The 15,954-nt window shown below is 47.5% G+C and overlaps 1 protein-coding gene across 1 annotated transcript in view; it reads left to right on the top strand.

Moving 5' to 3' along the window:
* LASP1 (LIM and SH3 protein 1) overlaps positions 1 to 15,954 on the top strand; it is a 56,776-nt gene that overhangs the window by 35,730 nt on the left and 5,092 nt on the right. Inside the window, exons 4-6 of the mRNA XM_081884417.1 lie at positions 5,953 to 6,060; positions 14,382 to 14,547; positions 15,700 to 15,803. Of these exons, the coding sequence (XP_081740543.1) occupies positions 5,953 to 6,060; positions 14,382 to 14,547; positions 15,700 to 15,803 (378 nt within the window). The remainder of the gene's footprint in view (positions 1 to 5,952; positions 6,061 to 14,381; positions 14,548 to 15,699; positions 15,804 to 15,954) is intronic.

Raw genomic sequence — 15,954 nt, 5'->3', positions numbered from 1 at the left:
GAAATTTCCTTTATTTCCCCCCCAAAACCAGGTTGGGGAAACCGAACCAGGTCGAGGAACAGCGGGATGGCGGCGCTGCGCCTCCCTGCTGTCCCCCGAGCTTGTGGGGCTGGCCGATGTCTGCCCGGCGCGCGGGGCGCTCTGCTTCAGCGCGCCCCGCCCGCCGGGTGGCAGGTTGCTATCCGCAGCGTGGGGAGCTCTGTGGGGAAGTCCTGCAGGGCTGCCTAGGCTGCGGATGTGTTCCCGAAGCACCGGGCGCTCTGCTTTCAGCGCGCCTGGCGCTCCGGGAAGCAGGCTGCTATACGCAGCCTAGACAACCCTGCCGGAACTCCCACAGGGCTACCTAGGCTGCGGATGTCTTCCTGAAACCTGGAGAGCGAGAGGGATCGGTGCGCACCAAGCTTCAGCGAAAGCCTGCATTTGCCCCATAGGATGCACCCAGATTTCCCCTTCATTTTTGGAGGGGAAAAAGTGCGTCCTATAGGGCGAAAAATACAGTATTTATTTTAAGTAGTCAAGAAGGCGTAGCTAGTTCCGATAGCTAGCCAGAAGCACACAATTACTTTCTGTGAGAGTAAACAAGTCCACCAGTTGGACTAATTTTAACGCCTTCAGCCCACATATGACCATGAAATAAGAGGGCTTATTTCCTGTGGCTTGGCTTTCTCATGTGTTGAAAATAGTATCTTGCGGGGAGTGGGGAATACTTTGAGGCAAAATAGTGCCTGGGACTTAAGAGTCCTTTCTGCTCAAATGTTGGATGGCTTATTTTAATCATGCATGAAAGATGGTTGTCCAATCTTTCCCATGGCGGGTGTGAGGCAGCTTCATATTGTACCTGACCAGCTTTCTTCATACAGTAAATTTGCACGGGCTTGTTATTAGCATGTTTCCTTCAATGTCACCAAAAGTGAGGTCTTAACCATGAACTATTGGTACTTGTGAATGAGCATAAGGTCCACTCCTTCATACGGTACCCATCTCCACCATAGAGAGTGCCAGTTCCTCCCTGGAAGATAAGAACTTTGGGATAGAATTGCTTAATGGAGTACAATCCTTCTTGAGGGGTAAATGTTTCTGTAAAAATGAGAGCATGTGAAGTAGGGGATATTCTCTGTAAGAGAATTAAGGCAGTTTGCCTTTGTTCAGGTGAAGGCAGCCATTAATATATTTTGACTTTCCTAGTCTTTAGTACAGACTTTGGGTTTTTTTTATGAAAAGATAAACCTGTATTGTGTTATTTAGAGCAGAAGAACAGAAAAGCAGAATGGCTTACTGCTTGTTAAACTCTTTTTTCCTTTTTGCATATTGTCAGTGTAGTATCGGAACAGCCCTGTCAGTATACTCTGCGCGACTAAAAAACACACACAAATCTGTACCAGGGAAAGCTGGAGGCTACACCCAGTGATAGAAACTCAGCTACACAATTTAGGTGCCAAATGGCTCTTTAAACCAGGGTTACAGACACCAAAACGGAATGCCTAGTTGTAATTTTTGGGTCCAACAGCTGGAAGGTCCTATTTTTCAATACAGTGGTACCTCAGGTTAAGAACTTAATTCATTCTGGAGGTCCGTTCTTAACCTGAAACTGTTGTAAACCTGAGGTACCACTTTAGCTAATGGGGCCTCCCGCTGCCGTCGCGTGATTTCTTTTCTCATCCTGAAGCAAAGTTCTTAGCCTGAGGTACTATTTCTGGGTTAGCGGAGTCTGTAACCTGAAGCGTCTGTAACCCGAGGTACCACTGTACAACTTTTTGCTTCCTGAAATTCAGTGTGATTGTGCAGATAAAATATAACGGATAGAATTCTACAGGATGTGTAACTACTGTGTGAAAACAGTCATGGTCCATGGATCCCCAGGCATGCACTTCCAGACAGTGGAGACATCAGGTGCCATCAGGTGCCCAGGCATCTTCACATGGTTGCAAGTGGCCAGGTGCAAAATGTGCCTGGCACCTGGTGAATTTCAAACGCTGGCTGCAATCTTTGTGAACCTTGGAAACTTAGACGTGTGTTCATTTTGCAGGGTTCATTCTGCTTGTTCTAGGGAAATATTCAGACCACCCAACTTAGTTTGATACTTCCCAAAATTTCAAGCATGTTATTTAATTAAGAGCTAGAAGCTTGATTTTCTTTTTTTTTTTTAATGAGATTGTCAAGATGGTGATTTGCGTCCAGTACCCAGTTATGAACTGGTGGAGACAATTGAAGATGGCCACTTATTCTGGAGCTGACGGGGGCTAATTTTAGAACTGTTCTGGGGCAAAGGGACTGTAGTCATGGCTTGGTTAAACTTCCATAGCTCTTTAACTGGTGTGACTAACTGAGCGGAAAACACATACTTTTTGATCTGGTGAATAGAATCGCTTCTTTACTGAGGCTGGTTGATGACTTCTGGTCCTCTCTTCTTCTGGCTGCCCCATTGTGTTCCTGCTTTCTTGTTGTCTTCCACCCTCACAGTCCTTTTTAGCAACTCATAATAGCCCAGCATTGAGCAGGACATGGGAAAAAGCTAACCAGTTTGCCTGACTCACTCATGTCTGGCCTTCCGTAAGCATCAGAACTGAGTTGATTCCAGCTGAGTGCCCATAAAAGGACAGAAAAAACTGAAAGCCTGCCTTGTCTGAGCACTTCCTCTGCATGTAGCACTCTGTTGCTTCACTCTCTGGTGTGCAAAAGAAATGTCTCCCTCTGCGCACAGTCTGCAAAACTTCAGCAGGGATCACACTTCTATGTTGAATTCTCAGTTATAATTGATACAGTAGCCCTTTTACAAGGCACATTTTAATCCTTTCTCTAATTCTCACAACTCTGGGAGATGTGATTTCTGATTTTACAGATAGAGTCAGGAACTCATTGTATTATTTGCCTTATGTCAGTGAGTTTGTGCCTGAGCTGCAATGTGATGACCAAGGTGCAAGGTCAAGATAAGGGGGAATTCTTTGCTTCCATCCCCGGCCCTTCATGGTGAAAATAGACGTTAATGGAATAAAATAGTGGGATGGAATTCTTAAGCAGTACCTACCAATACATTCACTAAGTGGCAGAAGCGGATGGTGGGCTGGCTGGCTACCAAGCCAGTTCAAACCACTTTGCAGTCCTCTTTCCTCCTCATTTTCAGATATATCACGACAGTGTATCACAATGTTTCGCTGGTGATACATCATGATGTTGAAAAGCAGATATTGCCCAGCCCTAGCAGGTGAGACTCAGGTCACCTTGCAGAAGAGAAGTTGGCAATTGTTTTACATCATACTGGAATGTTGAATTGTTATTCCTAGATAACTGTGTTCTGTGTTAACCCAGGCGAGGTTGAGCCCAAGTGGCAGCTGGAAGTCTTCTGATGTTTGGAAATAGTTATCTTGGTAACTTTGGATTAACATGGGCCAGTGTAGCAGTAAGCAACCCTGTAAGGTTTTTCCCCCAAAAATGCTCGGCCACAGGCAGAATTCAAAGGAGCCAAATTTCAGAATTCTGCAGAGCAACTGGCTACTGCACCAGTACATAACTGAACATGGTAACTGATGTTCGCACTGTGCAAATATACTTGTAAGGCAGCATGCTCTACATATATTGGCTCCTTATGTGTATTGTCAAAACTTTGCATATTGTACCAACCTAAGGCATCATATTTTCATTTTGCCTACACCACATAGCCCGCCTTTGGGGCCAATGTGGCAGCCATCACCTACAGAATTTTTAACACTTGGTACAATTGCAAACAAACAAGTGGGTTTTTTAGACTTCCTGCACTGGCAAGTAGTTCTCCTGAAGCAGCTCTTACATTGCTACTAGGCTATGCACGACTTGGCACACCCCTGAAAATGATCCCTCATGGCTTGCTAAAATTGCAGTCATTTATGTCTCTGTCCCTGTTAACCCCACACTACTCTTCTGTATTGGCATGCTCTATTTATTTGAAGTTTCTCAACCATTTGAGATCTAGGAAGCTGCTTGCAGCTGTGGCTGTCTCTCCACAGCCTATGAGAACAAGGCTCCCTCTCTTCTTTTCCATTCTGGCTCCCATTGGGACTGCCAGTGAAGCTGTTCGCATCCACCAAGCAGATGATTTTAGGGTTTTTGTCCTTGCTTGGAGGACAGAGTTGAGTTATTGGGTAAAGAATTATATTGTATCTTTATTTTTGAGTTTCACGGAAAGTGTCATCAGGCAGAAGCATTCAAGAAAATCAAACTTAGGGGATGGACAAAATTGAGTCCATAAAATTCATTCTAATTATTTTGTAACTCTTGTCTGTTGTGGGGCCAACATGGCAACCACTGTGACACATGCATATATTGGCCCGATTAAGAAATATTTTAAGTGAAGAGAGTTTTAAAACTTCATTATCTTACATATACTGTATGTGGAGCAGTCTGTCTGTAGGCATTATTCAGGCTTATGTTATGACAATCAATTGTTTGATCAGTTAGTGGGTAGAAATGAGGAGGAATTTTATTTAAAATATATCACATAGGCCAGTCAGCTGCTTTGAAACAAAATATTTGTTTTTGCTTGGGGGTTTTTTGTATCCAGATTGCCTCCACTATGGTACTTGTTGCCACAGGAGGCAGCAATGCCCACCACCTTGGATAGTTTTAAAAGAAGATGGGACCAATTCATTGAGGAGAGGGCTATTAATGGTCACTAGCCACAATGGCTATGCTCTGCCACCATAGTTTGAGGCTGCAATGTTTCTGAATACCAGTTGCTGGAAACCACAGGAGGAGAGAATGCTCTTGTGCTCAAATCCTTCTTGTTGGTTTCACTCAGGCATTTGATTGGCCACTGTGAGAGCAGGATGCTGGTCTAGATGAGCCATTGGCCTGATCCAGCAGGCTCTTCTTACATGCCTCTGGTTTTCCCATAAAACCTGTTTCATATGATCATATGGTTCAAATTGAAACCTCCCAGCAATCTTTGATCAGCATTTGTGAGTTGCAAACGTTTTGAGAAGTGTTCTGTGTGAGCCCAGGGTATCAACAACTATTATTTCAAGCAAACCTAAAGGGGAGAAAACTTTCCAGATGTCTCCATACTGGAACTTGAACTGAGCCTCTGCACTCCTGTTGGGTAGCTTGAGATTAGAGTTCATGAAATGCTGTTTTTTAGGGAGGTTTAAACCACGAAGAAGCTTGCTGGATAAAATACCCTCTGCATTTGCCTTTGCATGTCTATTTTTAGATAGCCGAAGCACATATTAGACAGTTTTGGGGGGCCTGATGTCCTGATAGCTGTAAATTTCTATCAGTCTTGATGGCATTGGAAGATGATACAGAACACCATTGTACCAGATGTCTGTATTAGAGACTCACAGGATAGTTGAACTGTGATGTTGACATATTCGAGAAGCATAGAACAGAATTTGTTGTGCTCATATTGCCAAATCATTTGGAGGTAGGTGGTAAATGTATATCCATTTAATGATCTGAGCCTAGGTATGTTTAGATAGTGGGGGGGGCAGTAGTCTACAAGTCTACAAATTCCAATGCCTTGCTGGACAACCTATTCTTTCCTTTGTCTATGTTGAGAGTCTCAGTTCTTTAAAGAGTGAAGATGGGGAATTCTTCCCACAGTTGTGTTGTGGTTCTGAGGTGCTCAGTGCACCTTGGGAGCAGTGCAGCTGTAGTGACAGTCATCCTTCCCTCTTCACATCCAAGCTTCCCTTCTGTTGTACTGCCTTTAGGAAGTTTTCTGAACACCTAAAAAATGCACTGTGAGATGGATTAACTCCATCCTTCCTCCTGAGGTTGGATGACTCTATGCTATACTTTCAGAGACAAAACCCTGCAAGGTCTTGAAACCCTGAGTTTTGGCTGACTGTTAGGTTTTCTTGCCATGGAGGTGTCCCACTTGCTGCCCCTGCAAGTCAGGGATTGTATTTTTTAAAAGAAATTGCTAATAGTAGGAGAGTACTGTAATACATATATATGCTTCCTCATTCACATACACAGGTCCGCTACAAGGAGGAGTTCGAAAAGAATAAAGGGAAGGGCTTCAGCGTGGTGGCTGACACCCCGGAATTGCAGCGAATCAAGAAGACCCAGGATCAGATCAGTAACGTAAGCCACGCTGCATATTCTGTTTTCTCTGTGCATATTTTATACTGTTCAGCTTTGGTTTCCCCCTTGGCAGGTACTACTGCAGCACAGTTTCCGCTTTCAAAATCCCTGCTGCAAACCTCCCAAATTCTATAGTTGTTTTGAAACTGGGCAGTGTTGCAGAATTTTTCTTGCAGCCTTAGCCTTACTTGTTCTGTACAGCACAGAAGACAATACAGTTAAAGGTATTATCAAAAGTTTCAAATGCTGACAGTGAGTTTGTGTGTTACACAGAAGTGTCTTTTCTCTCTTTATTGCAAATAGTATAAAAATACTTGAGCTTTATCTTGTTGGAATATAATATAAAAACAGGAAGTATATACACTATTTCAACAATATTTCTTAAGACCATTCAGCATCTTAATTTATATTCTAGAAAAGCTTGGTGCTTTAGAAAATCTAGATTGTACCTATTTCTCAGAACTTAAAAAAAGAAGACCACTTTATGCAAAAAGTCTTAATTGTTAACAGCATGTGTTGGTTTTTCCTAAGGAAAAATAAAATACCCACGCTGGTGATCGCTCACTACATTAAATTTTTCTTTGAAACAAAGGAATAGGAAGTGGGTGGGTTTAAGCAGGAACTGTGGACTCAGGTTACTAAATTTCCAATGTTGCTGAAGAACTGGGTTACATAACTGTTTCCTCCCACATACAACTTAGTAAACAATTTCACCAAGGCATAGAAAGAAAATATCTGGCAAGAAATATAAACTAATTTTTGGATATTGACTACTTTCTTTTCCTGCAGGCAGAGTAGAATTTGAACTTGTAGTATACAAATGATAGGAATCTTGGAGGCAGTCAATTCTACCCATGAGAAGAAATGAAGTACTTTTTCTGAGTCAGGTACCATTCTCTGAATAGCCCTAATGTCTCCCAGACCTCTTTCCCTTGCATTTGCCTGTAAATTATTTACCAGCCTCCAGGGTTTTTTTTGGCCAGGAGGGCTTGAAATGCCCCCCCCCCCCTCCTGAGGGCTGAACCTTGCTGAACCAACTGCATAGCCTGGAACATTTTTACTGTTTGAGCTCTCACTTCTCCTCCCCTGTGCTATGAGTGATTTGCGAAATGAGGAAACAGTAGCAGAACTTGACCTGCTTCTCAGAAAAACACCGTCCATGAGACCTTGAACTAAACATCTTGTGACTGTATAGGATATAGTAATCAACCATATGTAGCTGCAGAATCAGACTACAGGGATCCATGAATCCAAATTCTCCCATAAGCAAACTGAGTAGCTGTGGCTTAACCCTTCTGTATTGTGTCTCTAGCCAATGCAGGGGTGCCTTCTCGCGCTCAGGATTGTGGGTGCCTGTCACTGCAACGTAGCCGCCTGCTGCCTTTTCTCATTGACTTTGTGGGTACCTGGCCCCCACAGTTATATCATTGTGGGTGCCCAGGCACCCACGGCTCCCTGGAGTTGGCTCCTATGAGCCATTTCAGGCACATTTCTCCCTCCCACTCTGAGACTGCCTGCGTACTGTCATCTTTGGCTGTTTTCCCTCTTGACCTCTGTTCCACCCCCAGCTGCACACAGAGGGCTTCAGCAGTGCAGGCACTAGAGGATTCGAACCAGCTGCTAGCTTTCTTCCATTATGTATTCCTTCCATATGTGTTGGAAGGACATGGGCCCAGCCTTCCCAGCACCTGCTCTTGCTGGAAGCTGTGATGGAATGGGACAGAGACAGCCTGACGCCTTGTAGAGAGCCAGTGGGAAGAGGTGACCAGCTTGATTTCCTCTTTCAGGAAAACAGCAAAAATAGTCTTATCTTCTTCCATGGATAATTTATATAGTTTTTAGTACATGGTGTGGTCTACAACTCCTACCACACAACAGTTTTGAGGTTGGTGGGAAATGTTAACCCTAACTACACAGAGCTTCCAAATGGGGTGGAAGAAAATGTTCCAGTTTCTGAATGCACCAATTAACAATGTGACCAGGCACCTGTGACTCTTTATACAGTCAAACCTCGCTTGTCGAACCTAATCCATTCTGGAAGCCCGTTTGGCTTCCGAAATGTTCGACAACCAAGGTGTGTTTGGCTGCAGGAGCTTCCTGCACTCAAATGGAAGCTGCATCGGAGGTTTGGCTTCCAAAAAACGTTCGAAAACCGGAACACTTACTTCCAGGTTTTCAGTGTTTGGGAGCCGAAAAGTTCCAAAACAGAGGCATCTGGGATCCGAGGTTTGACTGTAGTAGTTACTTATTATTCTCAAAGCCCAGTAAGAGGTTTTATTTCCATTTTACTAAGTGGGTAATGGTGGACAAAGCATGCAATTTTCTGAAGGCCACCCAGTAATTATTTTAAGATGGGAGTTGAACCCATGTTCCCCAGTACCAAGCTGTGAGACCATTTTTCACACTGATTTGGATGGGTGAGACTGCACTAGGTGACTAAACCGATGGGAGCAGGGTCCTCCCTACAAGGAATTTACATACAGTAGGCGTAAAGAGTTCTGAAGATCAAAAACAAGGAAGTGACAAATGGCATAAAGCAAGCAAGGAGAATGTGAAATGTCAAGACTTCCATGGTTAAAATTAGTGTGTGGTGATTTCTTCTGTTTAATCCTAGCTGCAAAATACTTTTTTTTTTAGGTCTGTTGACTAATCTGGCCTTAATAATTTGCTTTGGCCATCTGGCGTGAGCTGGCGCTCTGGGGGTTAATTCGGGGGGGGGGGGGAGCCCTGCAGGATGAGTTTAATCCCACAGGAATTCCCTTCCCAGGCCCTCTGCTCCACAGTCTCTTTCGCCAGACACACTTTGAGCTTTTAAGTACAGTAATTGCCCTTTTCTGCTTTTTTCCTCTTCGGTTGCAGACTCAGTTCTGTCCCCTCTTGGCTGCAAACCTCCCAGGTTTGCAATTGGATGTGTGTCTTGGGAAAGGGCTTATCTGATGCCTATAGCGAAACCCAGTTTGGCGCACACTCCTTAGAGAAACCCGTGGAATCAACAAAACCACATGTGGGGCTGTCTCTGTAGATTCCAGCTTTTTTGCAAGGTTTGCATGATCCTTAGGAGAGCCAGATACCTTGGAAAGGCTTTTTCCATCCTGTTAGGAGGATTTTTTATATTTTTTTAAAAAGGAGGCAGTGGGCCACTGCTATATAAAGAGAAGTTAAAGTTTGGCTGTGTATATTCCTATAATGGCAGCAAAGATAATCTTTAATAAAATGTGAGTGGTGCCTGGCTAATACCTCTGAACCCCAAAAGGTGTGGGAAGTATATATCCACATGATGGGATGAGGTTTTGATCCTTATGCTCCCTAATCAAGCAGAGGATGCTCACCCAAATAAAGGCTCAGATCTATCCCTGCACAAAATGTGCCCTTATTCCACCTCCTTTACTCTTACCGCTTCAGGTACCGTGTTGCTATGGAGGAAGATGAGGTATAACATGTAATGGTGGAAGAATACCTAGGCTTGTTAGAGTTGTGACCGCAGATATGATCACATGTAGGGAATTTGCAGCCAGACTTTGCCCTTGCTAAACACAACTGGAGATAGAGGACTGTTACCAATAGCAACCTTTCTTCGGCAGTGCAGGGTTTTCCCCGACGTTTATGATAGCTAGCTTCCTGTACGGCTGTGGGCATGCCGTAGACTGTAATGAGCATATCTTTAAACATACACAGAGAACCAAACCCTCATCAATGAGTATTGTGTTTTGTGCTGGGCTGCTCTGAGGTTGTGTTGGCGTTTGCTATAGCAGGCCTTGCCAGCAGACCAAAGAGGCCATTTCCCTCCAGCCATGCCCACATGTCAATCAGCTGACATCATTGAGTGATCATGCTGGGTGCTGCTTCAGCAGCATATTTCCTGAAGGGAAATATCCTTGCCCCCCCCCCATCAGCATTGACACCCACCTGTCAAAGTGTGCTTGCGGGTTGGGGGAGAGGGAGCGATCTGGTCCACCAGGCCACAAAAGTTCCCCATGTCTGAAGTAGAGGGTTGGTAGAGGGGTGCTTTGACTTTTAAACATTTATTGAAAACTCTGTTATTCAGACAGGCCTTTGAAACATTAGTTTCTTTTTCCCAACCAGTTTTTTTTAATGCTTTATCAATGTTACTGCAGTTTTATATGCTGTGTACCACCTTGCTGCATTTTATACATATTTAAATAAAAACACTCACAAGGGCTTCTTCCCAGGTAGAAAACTCAAGTTCCTCACTGCTTTAGGGCCCAACTTTTCTCACTTTAGAAATTGGGGACTGACCTTAATTATTGAAAAAGTTGTGATTTTATGTTGGACAGAGTGCCTCAGATTTTGAGTGGGCAACATGTGCTCTGGTGTTGCCCCTTGCTTTGTCGGTAGGCTCTGGCAGGTTTGCCTGGTGGTGGTGATGGTGGTGGTAGCCATGCTGCAATTTACACTAGATGGCTGGGTTTACTGTATTGGCCCGAATATAAGCTGCACCGGCATATAAGCTGCACCCTTTAAATTCAAGGCTTATTTGCAGGTGCGGCCACCAAGCTGGTGCCGATGCTCAGCATCCCGCTCTCCAAGCTGGTGCCCCCTGCCCCTGTTCAGGGTGGTAGTGCTGGGAGGCGGGCGCAGAGTGAGCTTGGAGTCGAGCACTGGCTGTTTGGTGGTGTGCATGCTCCCTAGCTGGTTGGCCTGCGCATGCTTCCCCACTCCCCACCGCCAAGCAGCTAGGAGGTGGGCACCGCTTCCCCCTCCACCAAGCAGATAGGGAGTGCACACACTCCGCAGCTGCTTTCAGCAGCATATGGTAAAAAGTCGCAAATATAAGCCACACTTTAACTTTTCAGGGTCCGAAACTGGAAAAAAGTGTGGCTTATATTCAGGCCAATACGGTACCTATTTTAATATCCCACAGTGCCCTAGACTCTAGGGGTGAGGAACTTCTGACCCTTTAAGCTGTCAGACATGGCCCACAAAGCCATTTTTTAAAAATGCCCATCTGCCACCAGCTGACGTCACTCAATCCAGATGATATCATTGGGAGGGGGCACAGGATTTTATTCTGAATTCACTATGTACACCAGTTCCCTTGCTGGGAACAGTAATGCACAGCTAAAGCATCAAGATTTAACTTCGGTTTATAAGCTGATGAGCAGGGGTTAAAGCAGGGGTAGGCAACCTAAGGCCCGTGGGCTGGATCCGGCCCAATCGCCTTCTCAATCAGGCCCGTGGACGGTCCGGGATTCAGCGTGTTTCTACATGAGTAGAATGTGTGCTTTTATTTAAAATGCATCTCTGGGTCATTTGTGGGGCATAGGAATTCATTTCCCCCACTAAATATAGTCCAGCCCACCACATGGTCTGAGGGATGGTGGACCGGCCCACAGCTGAAAAAAGTTGCTGACCCCTGGGTTAAAGCTTGCTCAGATTTTGGCTGTGTGCCACTATTCCCCTGCTGGAGTTTGGTGCATGTACCCAAAGCTCATGATGGGGTCGCTTGAAAGCCCTTTTCAGACTGTCCTGCTCTTTTAAACCTCTGGTTTTCAGACATTTAAGAGCAGTGCCGGGCTGTTTGCAAAAGACCTTTCAAGCAGCCTGATGCCGCATTTTGAAGTCATGACTGTCGGGGCTTCAAAGTACAGTATTGCCTGATGTCACTATGACATCAGGTGGTTGTCAGAAGGACAGTGGAGAGATAAAGATCTGACCTACCAGCCAAAAATGGGTCCCCAGGCCTGCTGTAAAGTGACACTACATTGGGGAAAATGTAAATGGTGGCTAGACACTATAGTGCTGTTTGAAGTGCTGGGCCTGTAAAATTAAATGGAGGGCCAGGGGCAGGCGTGGGTCGCAGGCCCTGGACATTGTCCAAGGATGTTGACGCTGGCCCTGGCTCTGCATCTTCAGCTGACAGATGTTTAATGTCTGTACATCAGTAGCAGCTAAGATGCAGGAGCAAGTAACCAACAGTAGTGATGCTTTGGTATTCCTGACTGTAGAATTTCTGTCTTGCATCTACTGAATAAAAAGGCAGCTGAAATGTCTGGAGGGAGAGCCTAGCACTGAGCTTGGCGGTATGTGCCAAGCCATTCCTTTGCTTGTACTCTCCAGCCACAGGAGAAGGGGGAGGTAGCAGTTAACAGTACGTGAAGTGCTAGTTGTCCACTGCCACCTTCTGGTTTATATGCAGTGCTGCAGTGACTTCTCAGATGGGGAGGGAGGTTGAAGGGGGTGTTTCCGAAGAGAGAATGATAGGACTATATTACTGAGCCGTCCACCCTTGGGATTATCAGTTCATTCACTTACAGCTGCCAGTTTACCATTCACAACCACTGAGTTTTATCTGGAATACTAGAGAGAGGGCTGAAAGCAGTGGAGACTGGGGCGGGGGCCTTGCATTGTAAGAACTTTATAGACCAGGCAGAAAAGCACCTTCTGATTGTGTGGGGAATACAGTGGTGCCTCGCAAGACGAAATTAATTCGTTCCGCAAGTCTCTTCGTCTTGCGAGTTTTTCGTCTTGCGATGCACGGTTTTCCATAGGAATGCATTTAAAATCAATTAATGCGTTCCTATGGAAAACTCCTTCCCCCGACCTCTTCTGGCCAGCGGCATTTTAAAATCACCCGGGACAGCGGAGGACTTCTCCGCTGTCCGGGGCGATTTAAAAGCCCCTGGGAAGGCAGGCAGGGGGGACAAAGGCTTTCTCGCCCCGCCGCTCGGCTTCGGGACATCGTTCCGATGCCGGCAGCGGGGGGAGGCTTTCTCGCCCGGCCGCCCGGCTTCGGGACATCGTTCCGATGCCGGGCGGCTGGGGGAGGCGTTCCTGCCCCACCGCCCGGCATCGGGACGATGCCCCGAAGCCGGGCGGCTGGGGGAGGCGTTCCTGCCCCACCGCCCGGCATCGGGACGATGCCCCGAAGCCGGGCGGCTGGGGGAGGCGTTCCTGCCCCACCGCCCGGCATCGGGACGATGCCCCGAAGCCGGGCGGCTGGGGGAGGCGTTCCTGCCCCACCGCCCGGCATCGGGACGATGCCCCGAAGCCGGGCGGCTGGGGGAGGCGTTCCTGCCCCACCGCCCGGCATCGGGACGATGCCCCGAAGCCGGGCGGCTGGGGGAGGCGTTCCTGCCCCACCGCCCGGCATCGGGACGATGCCCCGAAGCCGGGCGGCTGGGGGAGGCGTTCCTGCCCCACCGCCCGGCATCGGGACGATGCCCCGAAGCCGGGCGGCTGGGGGAGGCTTTCCCGCCCCGTCGCCCGGCATCGGGACATGGTTCCGATGCCGGGCGGCGGGGGGAGGCTTTCCCGCCCCGTCGCCCGGCATCGGGACATGGTTCCGATGCCAGGCGGCGGGGGGAGGCTTTCCCGCCCCGTCGCCCGGCATCGGGACATGGTTCCGATGCCGGGCGGCGGGGGGAGGCTTTCCCGCCCCGTCGCCCGGCATCGGGACATGGTTCCGATGCCGGGCGGCGGGGGGAGGCTTTCTCGCCCCGTCGCCCGGCATCGGGACGATGCCCCGAAGCCGGGCGGCGGGGGGAGGCTTTCCCGCCCCGTCGCCCGGCATCGGGACATGGTTCCGATGCCAGGCGGCGGAGGGAGGCTTTCTCGCCCCGTCGCCCGGCATCGGGACGATGCCCCGAAGCCGGGCGGCGGGGGGAGGCTTTCTCGCCCCGTCGCCCGGCATCGGGACATGGTTCCGATGCCAGGCGGCGGGGGGAGGCGTTCCTGCCCCGCCGCCCGGCATCGGGACGATGCCCCGATGCCGGGCGGCGGGGGGAGGCTTCAAAAGCCGTCCGGGGGCTTTTAAATCGCCCCGGACAGTCCGGGGCGATTTAAAAGCCCCCGGTTAGGCAGGCAGGGGGGGCAAAGACTTTTGCCCCCCGCCCGCCTTGGGAAGAGGTCCAGGACCTCTTCCCAAGGCGGGCGGGGGGGCAAAAGTCTTTGCCCCCCCTGCCTGCCTTCAAAAGCCGTCCGGGATAGCGGGAAGCGCTTCCCTGCTATCCCGGACCGCTTTTAAAATGCTGGCGGTGGGGAGCAAAGCCTTTCGCCCCCGCCGGCCTTCCTGGACCTCTTCTGAAGTCCGGAGGGGGGAAAAAGGCTTTGCTCCCCACCGCCAGCATTTAAAAAAAGGTCCCCGAGATTTCCCTATGGGCTTTCGTCTTGCGATGCAAGCCCATAGGGAAAATCGTCTAGCGAAGCGTCGCAAAACCCGAAAAACCCTTTCGTCTTGCGGGTTTTTCGTCTTGCGAGGCATTCGTCTTGCGGGGCACCACTGTATATTAAACAACACAAAAACTTTCACACTATGTGTGTTATTGGTGCTGCTCTAATATTTTCTTCCCCTTCCTCTGCAGATAAAGTACCATGAAGAGTTTGAGAAGAGCAGGATGGGTGCACCTGGTGGAGAGGGAGGCGAGTCAGAACGCCAGAACTCCCAGGAGGGCGCCAACTACAGGAGGCCAGTGGAGCAGCAGCCACCACCACACCAGCAACCTCATCATGTCCAACCAAGTACCCCTGGTAATAAGTTGTGCTGGAGAAAAGGGGGTGGGGAGAATACCAACAACCCACCCTACATACCTGAATGAATGGGTCTTCCTGTGGCATTTAGCAACCCCACCACCCCAAAAAAGGAGGGAAATCAGTTTGACTGTTCACTGTGTGATAAGGTAGTGCCTTTGTAAGGATCTATTAGAATGATTGAATTGCTTTTCTGATCAGGAAAATTCCATGGCAGTTAAGGAGATGGAGGGTGGGGCTTAAGCTGAAGGTAGAGTCTACCAGAAAGAGAATATTCCAAGTCATGCCGGGTATTGCAGCTATCCACCTGCAGCTTCTTCAAATGTACTATGCATCTGTGGATTGTAGTCCTAGCCAAATATGGACAGCTGACAGAGTGAGGGCTGAGAGTCTGAAATGAAGGAAACCACTTTAGACTAGGTCTGTCAGTACTGTGTGAGAGCTCTGGGTTAGGTGTATCTGCAGATGTATGGGAAAGTATTAGGAGAAACCATGAGTTCAAGACACCACAGAAGAATGTGGAAGTGCTGAAAGTAACAAATTACAAGTGGAAATTGTTTGGTCTCCTTTCCTTTATTTAATTTATAGTTAGGTTATTTTATGATCATTCATTTAACAGCATGTTTTATGAGCTGTTAGAATTTAGTATTTATTAAAATTCAATCAAGGTTTGTTAGAGAATAACTTGATTGAATTTGATAGCATTTTGTTCAAGGAACAGGCAGGCTAAGATAGCTGCTTGAACATTTTCTGGACCTTAGCAGCAAAATACAGAGTTCCATGTTCCAAAGGTAAACTAAAAAAGGGGCAACACTGTGTGCTTTGCAAAGATAAAACAGTGATTTCTGCAACAAAAAGATGCCAAACTGCAGTCACTTCCAAACAAGGTGTAGAAAGTTCTTGAGTGAAAAGGAACCCAACTAGTTGAGTCTTTTCCACCAAAGCTAGTAAAGGCCTATGGGGGGTGGAGCTCTTATGTTGTACCAGATTTATGTCTGGACGGTGGCTGTCAAATATTTCTACCTGTAACATTTAGTCACTGCAGATTTACTCACCTGCAAAAATTCTGCATTGTTTCCTAAGGGCCTGAGGCAGGTTCTGCAGTTTCAGTCTGATCAATAGACAATTAACAGTAATCTTTGTGTCCCACAGTTTACCACCACCAGCCACCTGCACAACCAGCCTCTCAGTCTTACAGCTACAAGGAACCAGCAGCACCTGTCTCAATACAGCGTAACGCCCCATCTGGCGGAGGGGTAAGTGTGATCTAGGAAGAAGGAAAGTAGCCAGTCATTAGCTGACAGTTGTGGGAGGAAGGAAGAAATGAAACTGAAATGTTAATTAAACCTGGCCTTTTGCAGAAGTCTGCCTGTCTGCCTGCATAGACATAGACACACAGACACATGC

The sequence above is a fragment of the Podarcis melisellensis genome, assembly GCF_964234715.1.
Source record: "Podarcis melisellensis genome assembly, chromosome: 13".
NCBI classification, from domain to species: domain Eukaryota; kingdom Metazoa; phylum Chordata; class Lepidosauria; order Squamata; family Lacertidae; genus Podarcis; species Podarcis melisellensis.
This window is presented reverse-complemented; position numbering and strand designations above follow the sequence as displayed.